The sequence below is a fragment of the Diorhabda sublineata genome, chromosome 1 (assembly GCF_026230105.1).
Source record: "Diorhabda sublineata isolate icDioSubl1.1 chromosome 1, icDioSubl1.1, whole genome shotgun sequence".
Lineage (NCBI taxonomy): Eukaryota > Metazoa > Arthropoda > Insecta > Coleoptera > Chrysomelidae > Diorhabda > Diorhabda sublineata.
Window position 1 is genome coordinate 4,356,362 of NC_079474.1, and position 14,830 is coordinate 4,371,191.

The window sequence follows — 14,830 nt, forward strand, 5'->3', positions numbered from 1 at the left end:
AGAACTTCGCATTTTTTCTTTCAGTTAAGACAATGTGTAATTGATACAATAATAATGACATGAAATACATTCAAATCTTTGTTGCTTCAAAATAATATTTAAAAATCCGCGAAGTATCGCGCCCAACTGACTAATCAGATATTACTCTAAAATCAAACATCGTTCGCGCCATTTCTACAAAGACATAAACGCCATCCAGCGGAAAGTTTTCGAAATAGAGTTCTGTCTCTGTAACTCCAGAGAGTTTAAATGTTTTAAACCTTTTTGAAGTTAAAAATAACTATTAAAATTAGACTTAAGTCATTGTTTCTCTGGAGGTGCGATAAGATACGTTTCTACTGAGTCAACATTAAATAAATCGCCTAGTGCATTTTCAAAAAAGTACCAGTCAATTATGCTTTAAAGATATTGCCGGCCAAACCGTCACTAGTGTTTCAATTGAGGTGTTTCAAAGTCCTCAAGTTTGTTTGTTGACTTGCCCTTTTCTGTGAAAGGGGGAAATATTATATTTCTTGAAATTAAATCATTTTCTCTCAATAACGTTGTGACTAAATTTCCAAGAAGATAGAACAGCTCAGACCCCTCTCCACGCGCATTATTGAATGATCCAGCTATGTAAGCTTTCCTTTAATGTTTTCGGCCTCTTTTTTTTTCTTCCGAGCACTTATTGCGCATTATTATTCTGATTAGAACGCCACAGAATTCCACGTTATCCCTCCTAAAAGTGTGGTTTCCCAAGTACAACAAATCATACCAAAAGAGCATCTGGATCAGGTAGTAGTTCAGCTTTTCGTGGAGGAAGTTTTGCTTTATACTGCTTTATACGTTTTTTCCAGTCATTTCTCCACAGTTTCGCCTAGCTCAGATCGTCTCAGTCGGTAAAGACCTTCCTTCCACTAGCACTTCAATGGGTAACATAACTTTGAGGCTGTTAACTCTCAGGATGTATAGCAGGATAAATTTTAGAGACCATAGGTAACTGGCAACGTCAGCATAGTTCTTTTACTGTGCTTTAGTACTTTTATATTTGGCATAAGCTTATAAGAAACTAACCTAGTGGATAATTTCGAGTTTCTAGGTTATGTGTTTGATGCCACTATGTGCTTTCATTTTTTTGTTTCCTTCACAATTTCATTTTGGTAGACTTTCAACCCAGTAAAGCATCGTGATGTTCTGTTATACTTTAAGCCCAATTCCAAAAATTATAAAGCATACGAGGCGGAGAAGATATCCATATCAAAAAGAATTCTTCCGAACGTGGGTGAACCAAACAGCTGCAAAAGGGCACGAGTGAGGAAAAATGCTGTCGTCACTAAAAGAACCAAGATAATATTGAGTCGATCCATACTTTTGCGGGTAGCGTTAACCTTCAGAAAAACTTCGGGAGTGGCACTGCAAGTAATAACAGACATAACACCAATAGACCTAATGATTATCGAAGGAATAGCAAGACCATAGAAATAACTTTTAGAAAGTGACAAGAAAGATGGAAAAACGTTCCGACAAAGAAAATTGCATGGATTGCCAAAAAAATAGATACTGTGGTGCAAAAAAACTGGGAGGTAGTGAAAACGATGATAAGGAACATCATATTCAAGAAGGAGAAAGAAAAACATCCCGATACCATTGAAGATATGCCTAGACGACTGTAATATAGCATTTACGCGGACTGTTTAAAAGGGCCGATTGACTAGCTAGGCTTTCATAGAAAAAAATTAGTTTTTGTATAAATCGCCATTTCTGGCGATTTTAAACGATTGAATATCAGCTTGATCAAATTTTACAATCTAAAGTTGTCACAAAAAATGAAAATACACTTATTAAAGTCTTTCTTACGAACGAAAACATGTAGGACATCCTGTAACATTGCGAACGTAACTTCAAAATGCAAAATTTAAACATATTTGAGCACTTTTAGCTTAGTTGTTAAGGTCGATTCATAAAGTCGATTTTCCGTTTACCTTTGCTGTTACAAAATTAAAAACATCGAAATCCATAAGACCATTCATAGTTCCCGTTTGATGTCGCCGTCTGTCGTTGGTGACTTTCAAATTAAACGCATTTTATCGTTTCCTGTCGGCCATTCGTAGCAAGACAAAAGAGCCAATCACATCCAGTTTGCGTTTGTCACATGATTTTGACGTATGACGTTAGAGCGTTAAATTTTTTACTTGTTTATTGGTCTCATTTCTACACACGATAAAGCCTAATGCTTCCTATAAACAAAACGTACCGTTATTTTCCATAATATCGTCCAAAATACCGGAATACAAACAAAAATATCACGAAAACAGGAAGCAGTACACACGTCAAAAGGAATAACAAAATTTATAGGTTAACGGCAGTAACGTCAATTTCATGAATAATGTAGAATGTCAAAAGGCAAATGTCACCCACGATCGACAACGGCAAATGGAGAGTTTATGAATCGCCTGTTATGCTCAAAGTTTTTTCAGTTCTGTATAATATAGTCTCTTCGATAAAATAACTTGTTTTTTTATCATTTATAAATATTCTATATCCGCTGCGAATAACCTCACTTTTACCAATATGATTTTTAAATGCTTAATCCAAACAAATGTATTTCTGTGAGGGAATGGTACTAAAACTTTTCCTATTCATTGCTAACTACATGTACTCGTATGTTCATAAAATGTCTAGTTCATAAACGTTTGCAAACTTTACACATTACATGAGAATTTTAAGAATTTGTTGGAAATTACGTATTCTGATACGAAAACAGGAGAATTCCATAATGTTAGAGGTAAATAATGGATATTATATATAAACATACACGCATAGTCTCAAGTGATATTTTCATAAAGAAACACGTAAAGTACAATTATAAATTGTTTTCACGATTCGTTAACATCTAGTTTGACAATGACTCGTCCTACCATCTGTTAAGGTATTATCAAATTAACGACGTACTTAGACATTATTATAACGATGTAGAAATCTATATAGTTATTATTTACTTATATATCAATGTAATTTATTTTAAATATACAATTCAATAATTTATATCTCAATTATTTTCAGATAGCAAAATCGTTTAAAATACCCTACATACCTATATATAACTATACCCTACAACAACAATAACAATTAATTATTTACTGACCTTCCATGATTTCACCAATCAAATGATCGCATTTAAAAACATATCTTCTCAATGATTGGTACAACAAATTATACAGCAAACGAATATTGGTTTCAATGACATAGTTTTTATTGTAACCCATTTACAAACATTGTATGGTTGTCCTTTACAAACTTATATTTATCAATCGTGGGCTAAATTAAATTACTACCTTCGATATTGCTATTATGTCGTGGTAAGTACACATAATTCAACAGAATTTGTAAAAATTGGTAATTTTAAAGGGAGAAAGTAGCGTGATAGAAGGACAAAAAACTATTTCAAAACTTTTACTTGAATAACTAACAATATATTCTACCCAATGGTTAATGGTTTATACTATAATCTTTCTGGTGTCAATTCGCCAAACCCCGAAACGTACCTTACTAGCTTTTTTATTTGTATCTACTTCTTTAATTTACATATTTAGAACCAGAAACAGGTTCAAAATATGTATTTATAAATAGAAGCGATTTTTAGTTATTAAAAGTTGCTATATTGACAAAAACTCTGCTTAAGGTCATTTCAAATAAAACGTAAACGATATTTAAAAAGGATAGCATCGTTTTATTATTAATTATGATCTGCTCTCATTTATAGTTTGTTTGAAAAGTAAAAAAAAGTTGAAAAGGATATGGAACTTTTCTCGTATTGGTGGTTATCTATAATCAGTTGTTGCTTGAGAATATTGTGTATTCGTGGTTGCTTTAAAGTTTTGTTTAAAGAACAGCAGTTTCATGATGCGTGCGCATAATTACAAGATGGCGAGAGAGCTCATAAATTGCTGTCATTTTTAAATCCTTAAAATTCATCCTGTATAAATGGCGTAAATCGCGAATCTTGTAGTTATTGTAAATTGTATATAGTTTATTGTATAGTTAGTGATAATATTTTGTGTCGTGAATTGAAAAAATAGTGTACAAATTGTGAATTCCAATAGTGTTTGTGTACAGTGGAAAATATCTTAACAAAGCCGACGCCGAAGATCGTAGAAAATTTCGAGAAATACAATTAGTTGATATAAGTTGTGCCTCCTGATCAGCAATAGGTAAGTTTATGTTTGCTGGAAATTGGTTAGTTTCGAGTGGCAGTTAAAGATTAACAACAATATTCTTTGTGTTATTGGTAGTTGTCAAAACGCCATTATTTTGTTTAGGACCGGGAATAACAAAATGTCAAATCGTAAACAAATTCAGATTATTCAAACTTGAGTTAAATTAGTTCTATAATGCTAGTTTAAATAAACGTTTTTAAATACATATGTAAGTTTGATGTAATCATTACTGCAAACTTTCGAAAATCTTAAGGGGATTTGACAGATGGCGATAATGTTTTTTACTTCATGGTCTAGCCTATTTCATTATTTATAAAAATATCGATTTTCCATTTTATTAAAAAAAATATTACAAATATTATATATTATAAATATATTATAAATATTATAAATAAAACTCATGTACAAGGAATGTCAGGAGAGAAAGAGAATTGTCAAGTTGTTGGTATATTTGAAACTATCTTAACTGTTATCTTTTGTAGCAGTCAGCCTCTTGTAAAGGCGTACATACAAGTTATATTTGTATACAATATATGTTATCCTAATATATCGTTTTGACAGCAGAATATTTTGAAATATTTACAGTTTAATAAAATTGATTGCTTTCTAAACAAAAAAATTGAATGTAAATACATTTTAATTGATTCTTAAATAGCACCTTTGTCAATACCACCCATTTATTAGTTTGATTAAACTATGTATTAATGATAATCAAATAATTCATTTACATAGTTGAAAATGAAAGTGTCTACAAAAATATGTATTTAGTGATGTGGTAAATATAAATAATGGTATTATAAATCAATTTGTTGATTTGTTTAAATAAAAATATATTTCTGTAACATCATAAAATTGTTTTTTTAAATATATAAAGTTGAAACCAAAATAAGTAAATACTACTAAATTTTTGTAGGTTATGTTTAGAATGTCACATTTATAAACTTGAGAATAAGTAGACAATATTGCTTTGCATTAATACAATAGTGATAATTTCTATTTGCTTATACTCATTATCCATAACCTCTTCTGCCATAGGTGTAGAGGTGATATTTCTTCTCCATTTCTATCTTTCGCTTCCTTTTTGGAACCATTGTTGATATTCATAATAAATACACTGTTTACATTATCACTACACCAAAACTCATAATTACAGTGTAATGTGAGTATTGGTGTGGTGGTAGTGTAAACAGTATCTCTTTTTCCAGTTTTTTTGCTATTTCTCCATTTCATTTCTGGGACTGAGTCTTCTTTTTGTTTGTTTTGTTTTCTCATATCACTTTAACTGTTTTGTCCTTCTTCATTCTCACTATGTGTTCAAACCATTTCAACTATTGTTTGATTTTTGGTAGTAGTACTGATATAGAGATCCTTGTTTTTGTATTTTTTGTTGCCTCTTTTTTTATGAAGAATACTCTGTCTTATGATTGTCCTTAGATACTTTGACCTGTTAATGCTCTTTGTTTCCAGTTCCTGTTTTTGCATAGGTATGTTTACCAAAAGCCAATATTGCTTAATTTTATGACTCCGCTTCTGTAACTTCTGATTTGTAACTCTTCTTTTGTGTTAGCAAATATTAGTAGGTCTCACTCTGTTGTATCCGATGTGTGTTTTTTTCCTTCTTTAGCTTCTTTGTTCATGACTAATGGGCTTCTTGTCTCAATCCTCAGTAAGTTATAAAACTACTTGTTGTCTTCCCACTAACTCATGCCATATTGTCTGCTTTCTTATATACTTATATTATTAAGTATGTTTATAAATTGTTTATTAACTTTTCGATTCCTCATTATTTTCCATAAATTTTCCCTGTTTATACTATCCAAGGCTTTCTGTAAATCAACTGCTGCAACACAAATCTCACTTTTTCTGTTAGTTGTCTTAAAGTGAATTCAGTTGTAATGTATATAAAATGTTTATTTATGTGATAAACTGAAAATATATTGTTTTAGAGACACCAATGAAGTGGTTGGGGGGCGGAGAAGGTGATGGCATAATAAAAGCTGAAATGGATCGAGGGCTGCATCGTACACAAGATGATGCTGCAGTTGGTTACATTTTTCAAAGACCACCAGATCCGGAATTTCCTTCATTCAGTCCAAAGCAGCAACGATGGGCTGGAGACGAAGGAATTGTTGATGTAAGTAATCATAATATAAAATAAGCACATATCATAATGTCAGGTACAGTGGGGCTTCAATAATTTGATTGTAATACAAAATTTAATCTCTTCTGATTTATAGAGCATGTATATTACATATTTTGGAAGAAATTTCATAACATTTTATTGAATATAAGAGATTATTATAATTATTAAGTATTTCTTTATAATTATTGAGTAAAATTGCATCTTGAGAGGTTGGGGGACTACATGGAAAGAGTCATAGAGGTTCTACTGTATCAAATTTGAATTAATATGAATAAATAGATCGGAACTCTAATTACATGATATATTTTTTGGTTTAGAACCAACATGACCAGAAATGGAAATACCCTACTGTAGTGAATAACAAAGTGGCTACTCCTCCTAACAGCATTTCATATATGGGCAGTGCCGGGGCTGCCGCCGCGGCTGCGATGCCCCCCCTTTACGATATGGGTGGGCAAAATATCAACAAAGGTCTCCACGAACAACAATTCATTTATATGTCAAATCAGTTGCCGCCACCTCCACCTCTACATCATCCACCTTATTTGCCTCCTCAAAGTTTGACGCAGCAGTTGCACCAACAGATGAGACATCAGGTAAGTCTTAACATATTGTTTAGTCAAAAATATTGAAAATGTTGTTCTATTCAAAAGTTGTCAAAAATTTCTATACGTTTTGATGTAACTGATAGAACAGCTCGGAATATTTTGAAACATAATGGTTACCATTGTTTTAAAGTATAAAAAACCCAGGAATTTTCCGAGAATAATTTGTCCTCAATAAGATATTATTCTTAGGATTTATGAGAGGCTTGTGCTTTCTGTATTACATACTAAAGAGAATTTGCCTTTTTTCTGAGCCTCCCATTTCAGTTTTGCTCTTACAACAAAAAAAATCTCGCCAAGTTTGAGCATAAAATATTAATTTTTTTTTTCAAATTTCTAATGCTCACTTGATGAACCTTGTGGGATATTTTATGCTCTCCAAAATCTGTTCATTAATAGGAGAAAAATTTTTTTCCAAAAGCTGTGCTTCACAGACTCCTATTGGTGAACCAGTATGAGTTATACAAAAAAACTCTAAAGTGAATTCAAAGAACATAAAATTCCCTATTAAACTGATTTGCATCATTGTATAAAGTAAGCATTAGAAATTTGGAAAAAGAAATTTTTTTTACATTCATTTTAAATGGTAAAACTTTAAATTTAAATTGTACGTATTTAAAATTGATATTAAGAGCTCATACTAGGTGAGGGCCTCTAATTATAGGTATATATTACAATACCATAAAACCAGGGTCTTTTTGGTCTTCGACATGCTTTAGATGAGTGTTATCCAATATTGTCATTGATGCAATCTCTTGGAAATTGCGATTGATAGGAACTACATAAAGTTATGTTTAGTTTTACAAGGAAAAGGATTGAGAATTGACATAAAATCAAACACATTTCAAAATAAGTGTCAAGTGGCTAGGGATATTTTGGAAGTTTCTAAAAGGGGCAAAATTGTAGATGCTAGTACATTTACAAATTGACATCTTGTATATATATGTATGTAGATATTAGGTTATCATAAACACTGCGATCCAAAGGATCTATTGTGTCCTTCTTTCTTGTTTCGATACTTGGGAATCCAGTGTTTACAGCTGATCTGTTAAACCCACTACTTCAAAAGTCCAGAAAGTGGGATGGCTGTAGTGCCAAAGATCTTCTTCTTCTATTTCATATGCTCCCAAGTGTAGTGCTCTGGAGTTCTGTATTGCACTCCACATTATCTGCAACTTCTAGCATCTTTAGGTATCCATTGAATCGACAGTATTCGTAGATTTGGGTTGATACATTTAGCAGATCTTTTCTGATTATTGACAGCAGCTGCATATGTGCCCTTCTAAGAGTTTGAAGGGGTGTTTTCGCCCACTTTTTCTCTTTGAAGCTGAGGGTAGTTTTATTGTTTCACTACCCTTACGTTTATGCTTCAAAGCTTTGGTTCTTGCTTTCTCTCGTGCAAGCCTTTCGCTGAGGGCATCCTGCTCAACTGAGTCCACGCCTCTGCCTACTGGTTGTCCCGGTTCTAACATGTTTTTTGTAGAAGGCGATCCCTTTTCTCCCTGTTTCCCTTACTCATGAGGTATTCTTATTTGAAAGGTGTATGGTTTCTCAGTTTTCGTAGTTTGTTATAGCTGTTTTTTTTTCTTTTCTTTTTTTTCTCCATGGTTGTTCCCACGAGCAGCTATTGAAGGCTAGAGAAGAGTTGGTCCACTCCAGCAGAGCCCCGCTTGCTGGAATAAGGTTTGCATACAGTGGGGTGCGACGCGGTGCCCTTGGGGAATCACCCTGCTTCATGCTTCATCTATCGCCATGATATCTTCCAACTTGGATTAGGAGAAGACTTCCCGATCTAGATCAGATAGATTCAGTTTCAACAGGGTCATCATAAGAAAGATACGATCGAAATCACACACTCCCCAATCGTATTGGGAGTATCTAGTTCTCTTGGTGGCCAGTTTATGGAGATGCAAAGTCCAAAGACTTTCCGTGCACAATTGGTCCTCTTTACGTTCTGTCTTATCCCGATTGGAAAGATTTCCAGAGCCCCCTGACACCTTGTTTTTTATAGAAAAAATATTGTGAGGAATAATCTAGGAAGATTCGATTCTTGCTAAAGGTTACAATAAAAGTATATCGAGTTGAACAGATGAACTTTTCATTGATTTAATAAATGTTGATTACGTGATGTTCCTTCCTACGTGCACAACTTTGTTGCTGAATGTGTGTTTTCTTTGATCATTCTTCTGTTGGTGTTGGTTCTCAATAGTGACCAAGATGACTTTTTTTAAACTTACATTTTATCGTCGACATTTTGGGACCTCATAATTCATAGTTGGGTTAGTGATGCCTTATGATAGACCAATCAAAACTACCAAAGGCCAATATCTTTTGGAGGTACCTTGACTTGAGACTTTTAATGTCACTGTAAGGCTTGCTCAAATGTTTGAACCCCTCACTTAAAAGTGTTGGACTTTCACCGATGTTGTAGTCTGCTATTTATTCCTCCTCCATCCAAAAGGGGCACTCCAGATCATGCCTGTAGTATGTAGATGGTGTCTTAAATGTGAAGCGATTGATTAGTAAGACAGAAGGTTCATCTATATCTTTTCGAATTCAGTTAGTTTACTTTTCTTGATTCAAAGTCCATTGTCGAGCGATAAACGTTTTTTCGAAAATTAAATAAAGAAATTACCAAAGATTCCTCAATTTCCGTGAACTTCCCAAGTCATCAAGAAATTCAAAATTGATTTTCAACAACATTTCAATTAATATATAAGCCTCAATGTTGACATAGTTGTCATCAACGTCTGGCATCTTATTTCCATACATTTTCCATTTTCCACATTAGACTTGTCTCTCTTTAACATCGAATACCATAGGCGTGGGTACGGAAGTTTTCTTTGAGCTCCAATTCTTTCGTACAAAAGTTTTTGCTAATTTTTATCGATTCATATATATTCGTTTAATGTTATTTTTATATCTAATTTATCCTAATGGATGGGATGAATTTAAACAATCTAATTCATAAAAATGCTTCTCTAAATATTGTAAATACACTATATAATTAATTTATATTTAATACTCGTGATTTGTGAGTAATCGTTAGTTTTTATTGAGATCCCCTACAGTTTCTTTTCCGCATTTCGTAAATCACAGTTTTCTATCTATCCACTCGTTTTCCTGGATAGCTCTGTCTCTCATGGTCTGTTCAATCCATCCCTTCCAGGTCCTTGAAGGTCTTCCTCGCCTTAGTCTATTCTGCACTTGATACATCAATGCTTTTTTCGGCCGCCTGATTCCTTATACTCCGTCCTATATCTTCATTTCGTATATGCGCTAATCTGGATATCCTACACGATCTTCTCAAGTAGTCTCCTACCTCTCCACATAGTAATGGAAAGCGTGGCAGAGAAAACATCACTTAGAATGTTCAGAGACGGAATCATCAAAGAAAAACCATCCCTAAATAATGACCAACCCTGAGACATGCCTCAGGACGTTGCAAGTTTAGCAAAACACCATACAAGAAATGAGCAGAAATACCATTAAATGGTATAAGGATCAAAAACAGCAGTCGGAACTGCAATAGGAGTGTACGGATCCAGAACCAAACACTTTTTTCAAGCAGAAATCTATGCAATTGAAAAATGTATTCAGTTCAATCTAGAGAGGAACTATCCCAAACAGGAGTTCATCATCCTGTCCGATAGTCAAGCAGCCATTCGAGATCTAAGCTCCAATATCATAAAATCGAAACTCATTTGGGATTGCCAAGAAAAATAAAATTACCGTACGATGGATTCCGGGTCACACCGAATCTAAGGGGAATGAAATAGCTGATAAGCTCGCTAAAACGGAGGCAGACAAGCCCTTCTGTAGTATCAGCTACGGAATAATGGAAAAAGCATTGGAAAAGAAGGTAGATAGAAGCAACCTACAGGGGCTGAGACAGGCAAGACAATCTACGAATACTTACAGGAGTCCTATCTGTCGCTTCAATGGACACTTTAAGATGGATAGACTTAGAAGATAATGCAGCGTGAAGGTTTTGTTGCACACAGAAAGAAACTTCAATCCACATTCTCTCGGAGTGTTAAACACTAAGAAACTCCAGAGACCTATACTACAATTATAGCCATTCCACATTCTAGACTTTTCAAAAGGAGTAGGATTGATGGATCAGCTGTAAACACTGGGTTCTCCAGTATCGCAGCAAGTAAGGCGGACACAATAGATCCTTTGCGTCGCAGTGTATACGAGACCCCAAATTTCTATATACCTACATATACATGTCGGTGATAAACTGCAACCTATATTATATAAAAACTATTTTCCCGATTTTCAGACGTCTTATATACTAGTCTGTTTCGAAGGTTCTATTTTGAGAAAAAACGGGCGCGTTCTAAAAAAATTTGAACAATCGAAATATTCTATTAGACAGAGAAAGCTACAAAGTCTATAAGTTATTGATATTTGAAGCATCATTATCTTCCAAAAAGGTGATTTGAAGAAAAAAGCACCATATAAGATAATATTAATTGCTGTTAAAAGTTTAAAAGTTCCGCCCATGTTTCTAATCGAATTCGCGAACTGTTTAATATCAAAATGAAAGCCAGTTAACCGTGAACAACAAAATATCGTTTGGCAGCGGTGACGTTTAATCGATAAATCGTGAAAGGGGGCGCAAAAGGGGCGAAACCCCGTCGCTCCATTCTCCATTGTAGGTTGTTTTTCTCCCGATTGCTCTAAATTAACTACTCTGTATTTTTTTCTATTGGGTACGCTCTATTTTTCTTCATATAGTCTTTTCGGTCACTCGTCGTATTTGAATAAACTGATCTACGATGATAGATCCCAACTAATTTGAATTTACGTCGCTTTGTATCATTCCATGAAATTTCTTCCGGTTTCATATTGTATTGAAAATATTTATCCTTTCATCATATACGAAACCTTTCAATATTTTCAATTAAAGGTCTAGTACTTAGAAAAAGTTGAAATGAATATGAAAAAATAAAAAGTTGTGAAAGTTTTGGCGTCATTCTCGAATCTTCGTGCTGACAATTGTGCTTTAAATCGAAGTTTCCTATTTCCTTCCAAGCTCCAAAACAATTTAATGCATTTTTTTGTTTATAACCACAAATCTAATCATTTTTGGCATCACTATCTTGAGTAAATTTATATAATATAGTAATGGTCTACGTTTTAGTTGAAAAAAACTTTCATACCGCACGAAATTACATATTATAGTATATTGTTATTTATTTCTAATCGTCCTAAAGACCCAGACATTTCGTAGAGTCGCGAAAACAAGCTTTTTGATTGAGACCTAACTCACGTTATATTATGCGTTGTTCTAGATTGAATGTAGCGAACCAACTTCGTTTAACTCATCCTATACCGCCGGGATTATATCGTAGGTCATCGAAAGACCGCGCAGAGTACCTTATGGTGCAGTTCAAATCTGTTTATTATATTTGCAAATAACGGGTAGTTAATCACCTTGTATACATCAATAATTCATTTAATTCAGCCGAATAAGCAGAAGTAATTATAGCAAACCAATCTGTTATTATTTTTTTTATGTTTGCCCCTTTCCAAGACTCATTTTTTCCTGTACGTTTCAAGATTTCTTACCTTTTAAGACTCTTTCTATATCTGTTCACTTTCAAATCACTTTTTCTTTAACTATCTCTTCTAAGACTTTTTTTTTCTATGACTGCTGGCTCGTTAACTAGATTCCGATTTTTTCCATCCCTTCTCTTCCTAGAGTTTTTCCAATTATAGCCCTTATCTACGAACGTTTCTTACCTTGAAGATTTTTTCTATGTCTGCTCTCTCTCTTCCTAGAGTCAGTCTTCTTCAATCATAGCTCATTTTTAAGAGCGGTTCTTATCTTTTAAGACTCTTTCCATGCCTGCCCTCTTTCAAGACCTGTTTGTCCCTTCTAATAGTTTTTCTTTTTTCTATGGGTGCTGACTCGTTTATTAGATTTCGTTTAATCCATAAATACTTTTTCTATGACTGTGCTTCACTTTTCTTAAAGACTTTTTCAATCAAGGACCCTTTCTACGAACGTTTTGTACTTTTTTAAACTCATTTTGTCTGCCCTTTCAAGGCCTGTTTTTATGTCTGCCCTCTTTCAAGACTTGTTTTCATGGCTGTCCCTTCTAATACTCATTTTTCCTATGGGTGCTGCCTCGTTCATTAGATTTCGTTTCATTCATAAACACTTTTTCTATATTTTTCTTACATTTTTTTAGAGACTTTCCCAATCAAAGGCCCTTTCTACGTCTGTCCCCTTTCTGTCCTCCCTAAGACTTTTTCTGTTTCTTTGTATAACTACTTTCATTTCCTATACACTTTTAATAACAGTTCTTTTCCTTTCTAAACTCTTTCTATGATAACACCTTTCCTTCTTTTATTCTTCTGAAGACTGCCTGAGTTCTTCCTAGACCTTTATAATGTGCAGTTCAAATCTGCTCACTATTTTTTGTCTATTTTTTGATCACTCTGTATACATCGATAACTCATTTGTTAATCTAATCGAATAAGTAGAAGTAATTATGGGATTTCAATCCGTTACGAGAACATTTCAATATTCCATCGATTTCCTTATTTATTTCTAATTGGCAGTCGTCGCGTCAAATAATTGTTTCTTCAAGGAGGCTCCCATTAGACGCTAACGATTTTCCACTCAAATCTCCGACACAGAAATTATCCAATACGTAATTATCGATTTTTATTTTATCGTTTCTTGGAACGCATAAACAACCGCTTAGACATCATATTCTGTTATTCAGTTATGATTTTGATTCACTCCGTATAGAACGCGCTGGCGACGATTCATTTAAACGTTTGACCATTTCGAGTCCTCACCGGATGGAGAGAAATTATAATGGTACAGAAGCAAGACAAGGAAAAAAGTGATATGTCTATCTATACCTATTAAACTTTCTGCTGTCTTCACTAATAAAAGTCGGTAGTCGGCTCTTGTACGTGTCTTTGGTAGAGCTTTTACTCTGACTGTCAAGTAGTTTAGGTGGCGATGTTGCCAAATACTCTTTACATATTGTTCTAGGTGCTTTATCAAAATATTTTTTGTGTTTATGGACCTATTATGCGTTGTAGTTTTAGGGAGAGGGTTTATTTGTACAAGTAGCAATTACTGGAGAAGGAAATGCATGTTTATATTAGCTTTTCGTTGTTTTGAAAACGCCGTGTTGCTATAATAACTAGGTGCAAGATTGGGATGTTGGATAAAGATACTTCTTCGAACTGATAACTAACGGTAGCCAATCATGGATCGATAAAAATCTTCCGCAAGCTTAAACTGTATCTCTTTAGTACACAGACGTTTCGAGGCTAGCGGACTGGACATTTCTGGACCAAAATGCAAGCCATACATACCTCTAGAAATATAATTCGCCATTTTCTAGGTAGAGTTGGTAGCAATCAACAAATGTACTATGAGTGTTTGGATAGAAACTGCTTTAAAAAGCACATCTACATTCTCTCAAATAGCCAAGCGGCCCGAAAGCTTTTAAGTGCACATACAAACTGGCGTGGGAGTGTAAACATTTTCTAAAAGTACTTGCTAACAAAGTAATGTGGTAAACCAGGAAATGAGGAAGCGGATAGAGGGGCAGCGACTCCATACCTTGGACCGGAACCCTTCTGTGGCTTCACGAGATGCCACATCGATAACGAACGGCAAAAGAAACAGATGGAGTCTTACTGCAGAAACACTCCAAGACTAAGACAATCCAAACTGGTGGTTGTTTTTGTGGTAGGTAGCTGCCCTCAAAGAAGGAAGTTTTTGTTTTAAAAATTTGAAACTAGTTCTGCTTTTGTCCATGGCTTTTACAAAATTCCTGATTAACCTTAATTTGGTGCGCCAACCATTCATTTTTTACATTTTTTTGCCCAGGAACGTAAACAGT

The 14,830-nt window shown here is 34.1% G+C and overlaps 1 protein-coding gene across 3 annotated transcripts in view; it reads left to right on the top strand.

The window, feature by feature from the left end:
• Window positions 1-3,894: 3,894 nt before the first annotated feature.
• Window positions 3,895-14,830, top strand: part of LOC130452518 (maternal protein pumilio-like) — a 341,105-nt gene continuing 330,169 nt past the window's right edge. For 2 of the 3 annotated variants that reach the window (XM_056791846.1, XM_056791848.1), the window contains exons 1-3: window positions 3,914-4,190; window positions 6,143-6,330; window positions 6,657-6,935. In XM_056791846.1, coding sequence (XP_056647824.1) covers window positions 6,151-6,330; window positions 6,657-6,935 — 459 coding nt within the window. In that variant the 5' untranslated portion in view covers window positions 3,914-4,190; window positions 6,143-6,150. Of the gene's footprint in view, window positions 4,191-6,142; window positions 6,331-6,656; window positions 6,936-14,830 lie in introns of all 3 variants that reach the window. The other variant, XM_056791847.1, reaches the window with a different exon arrangement.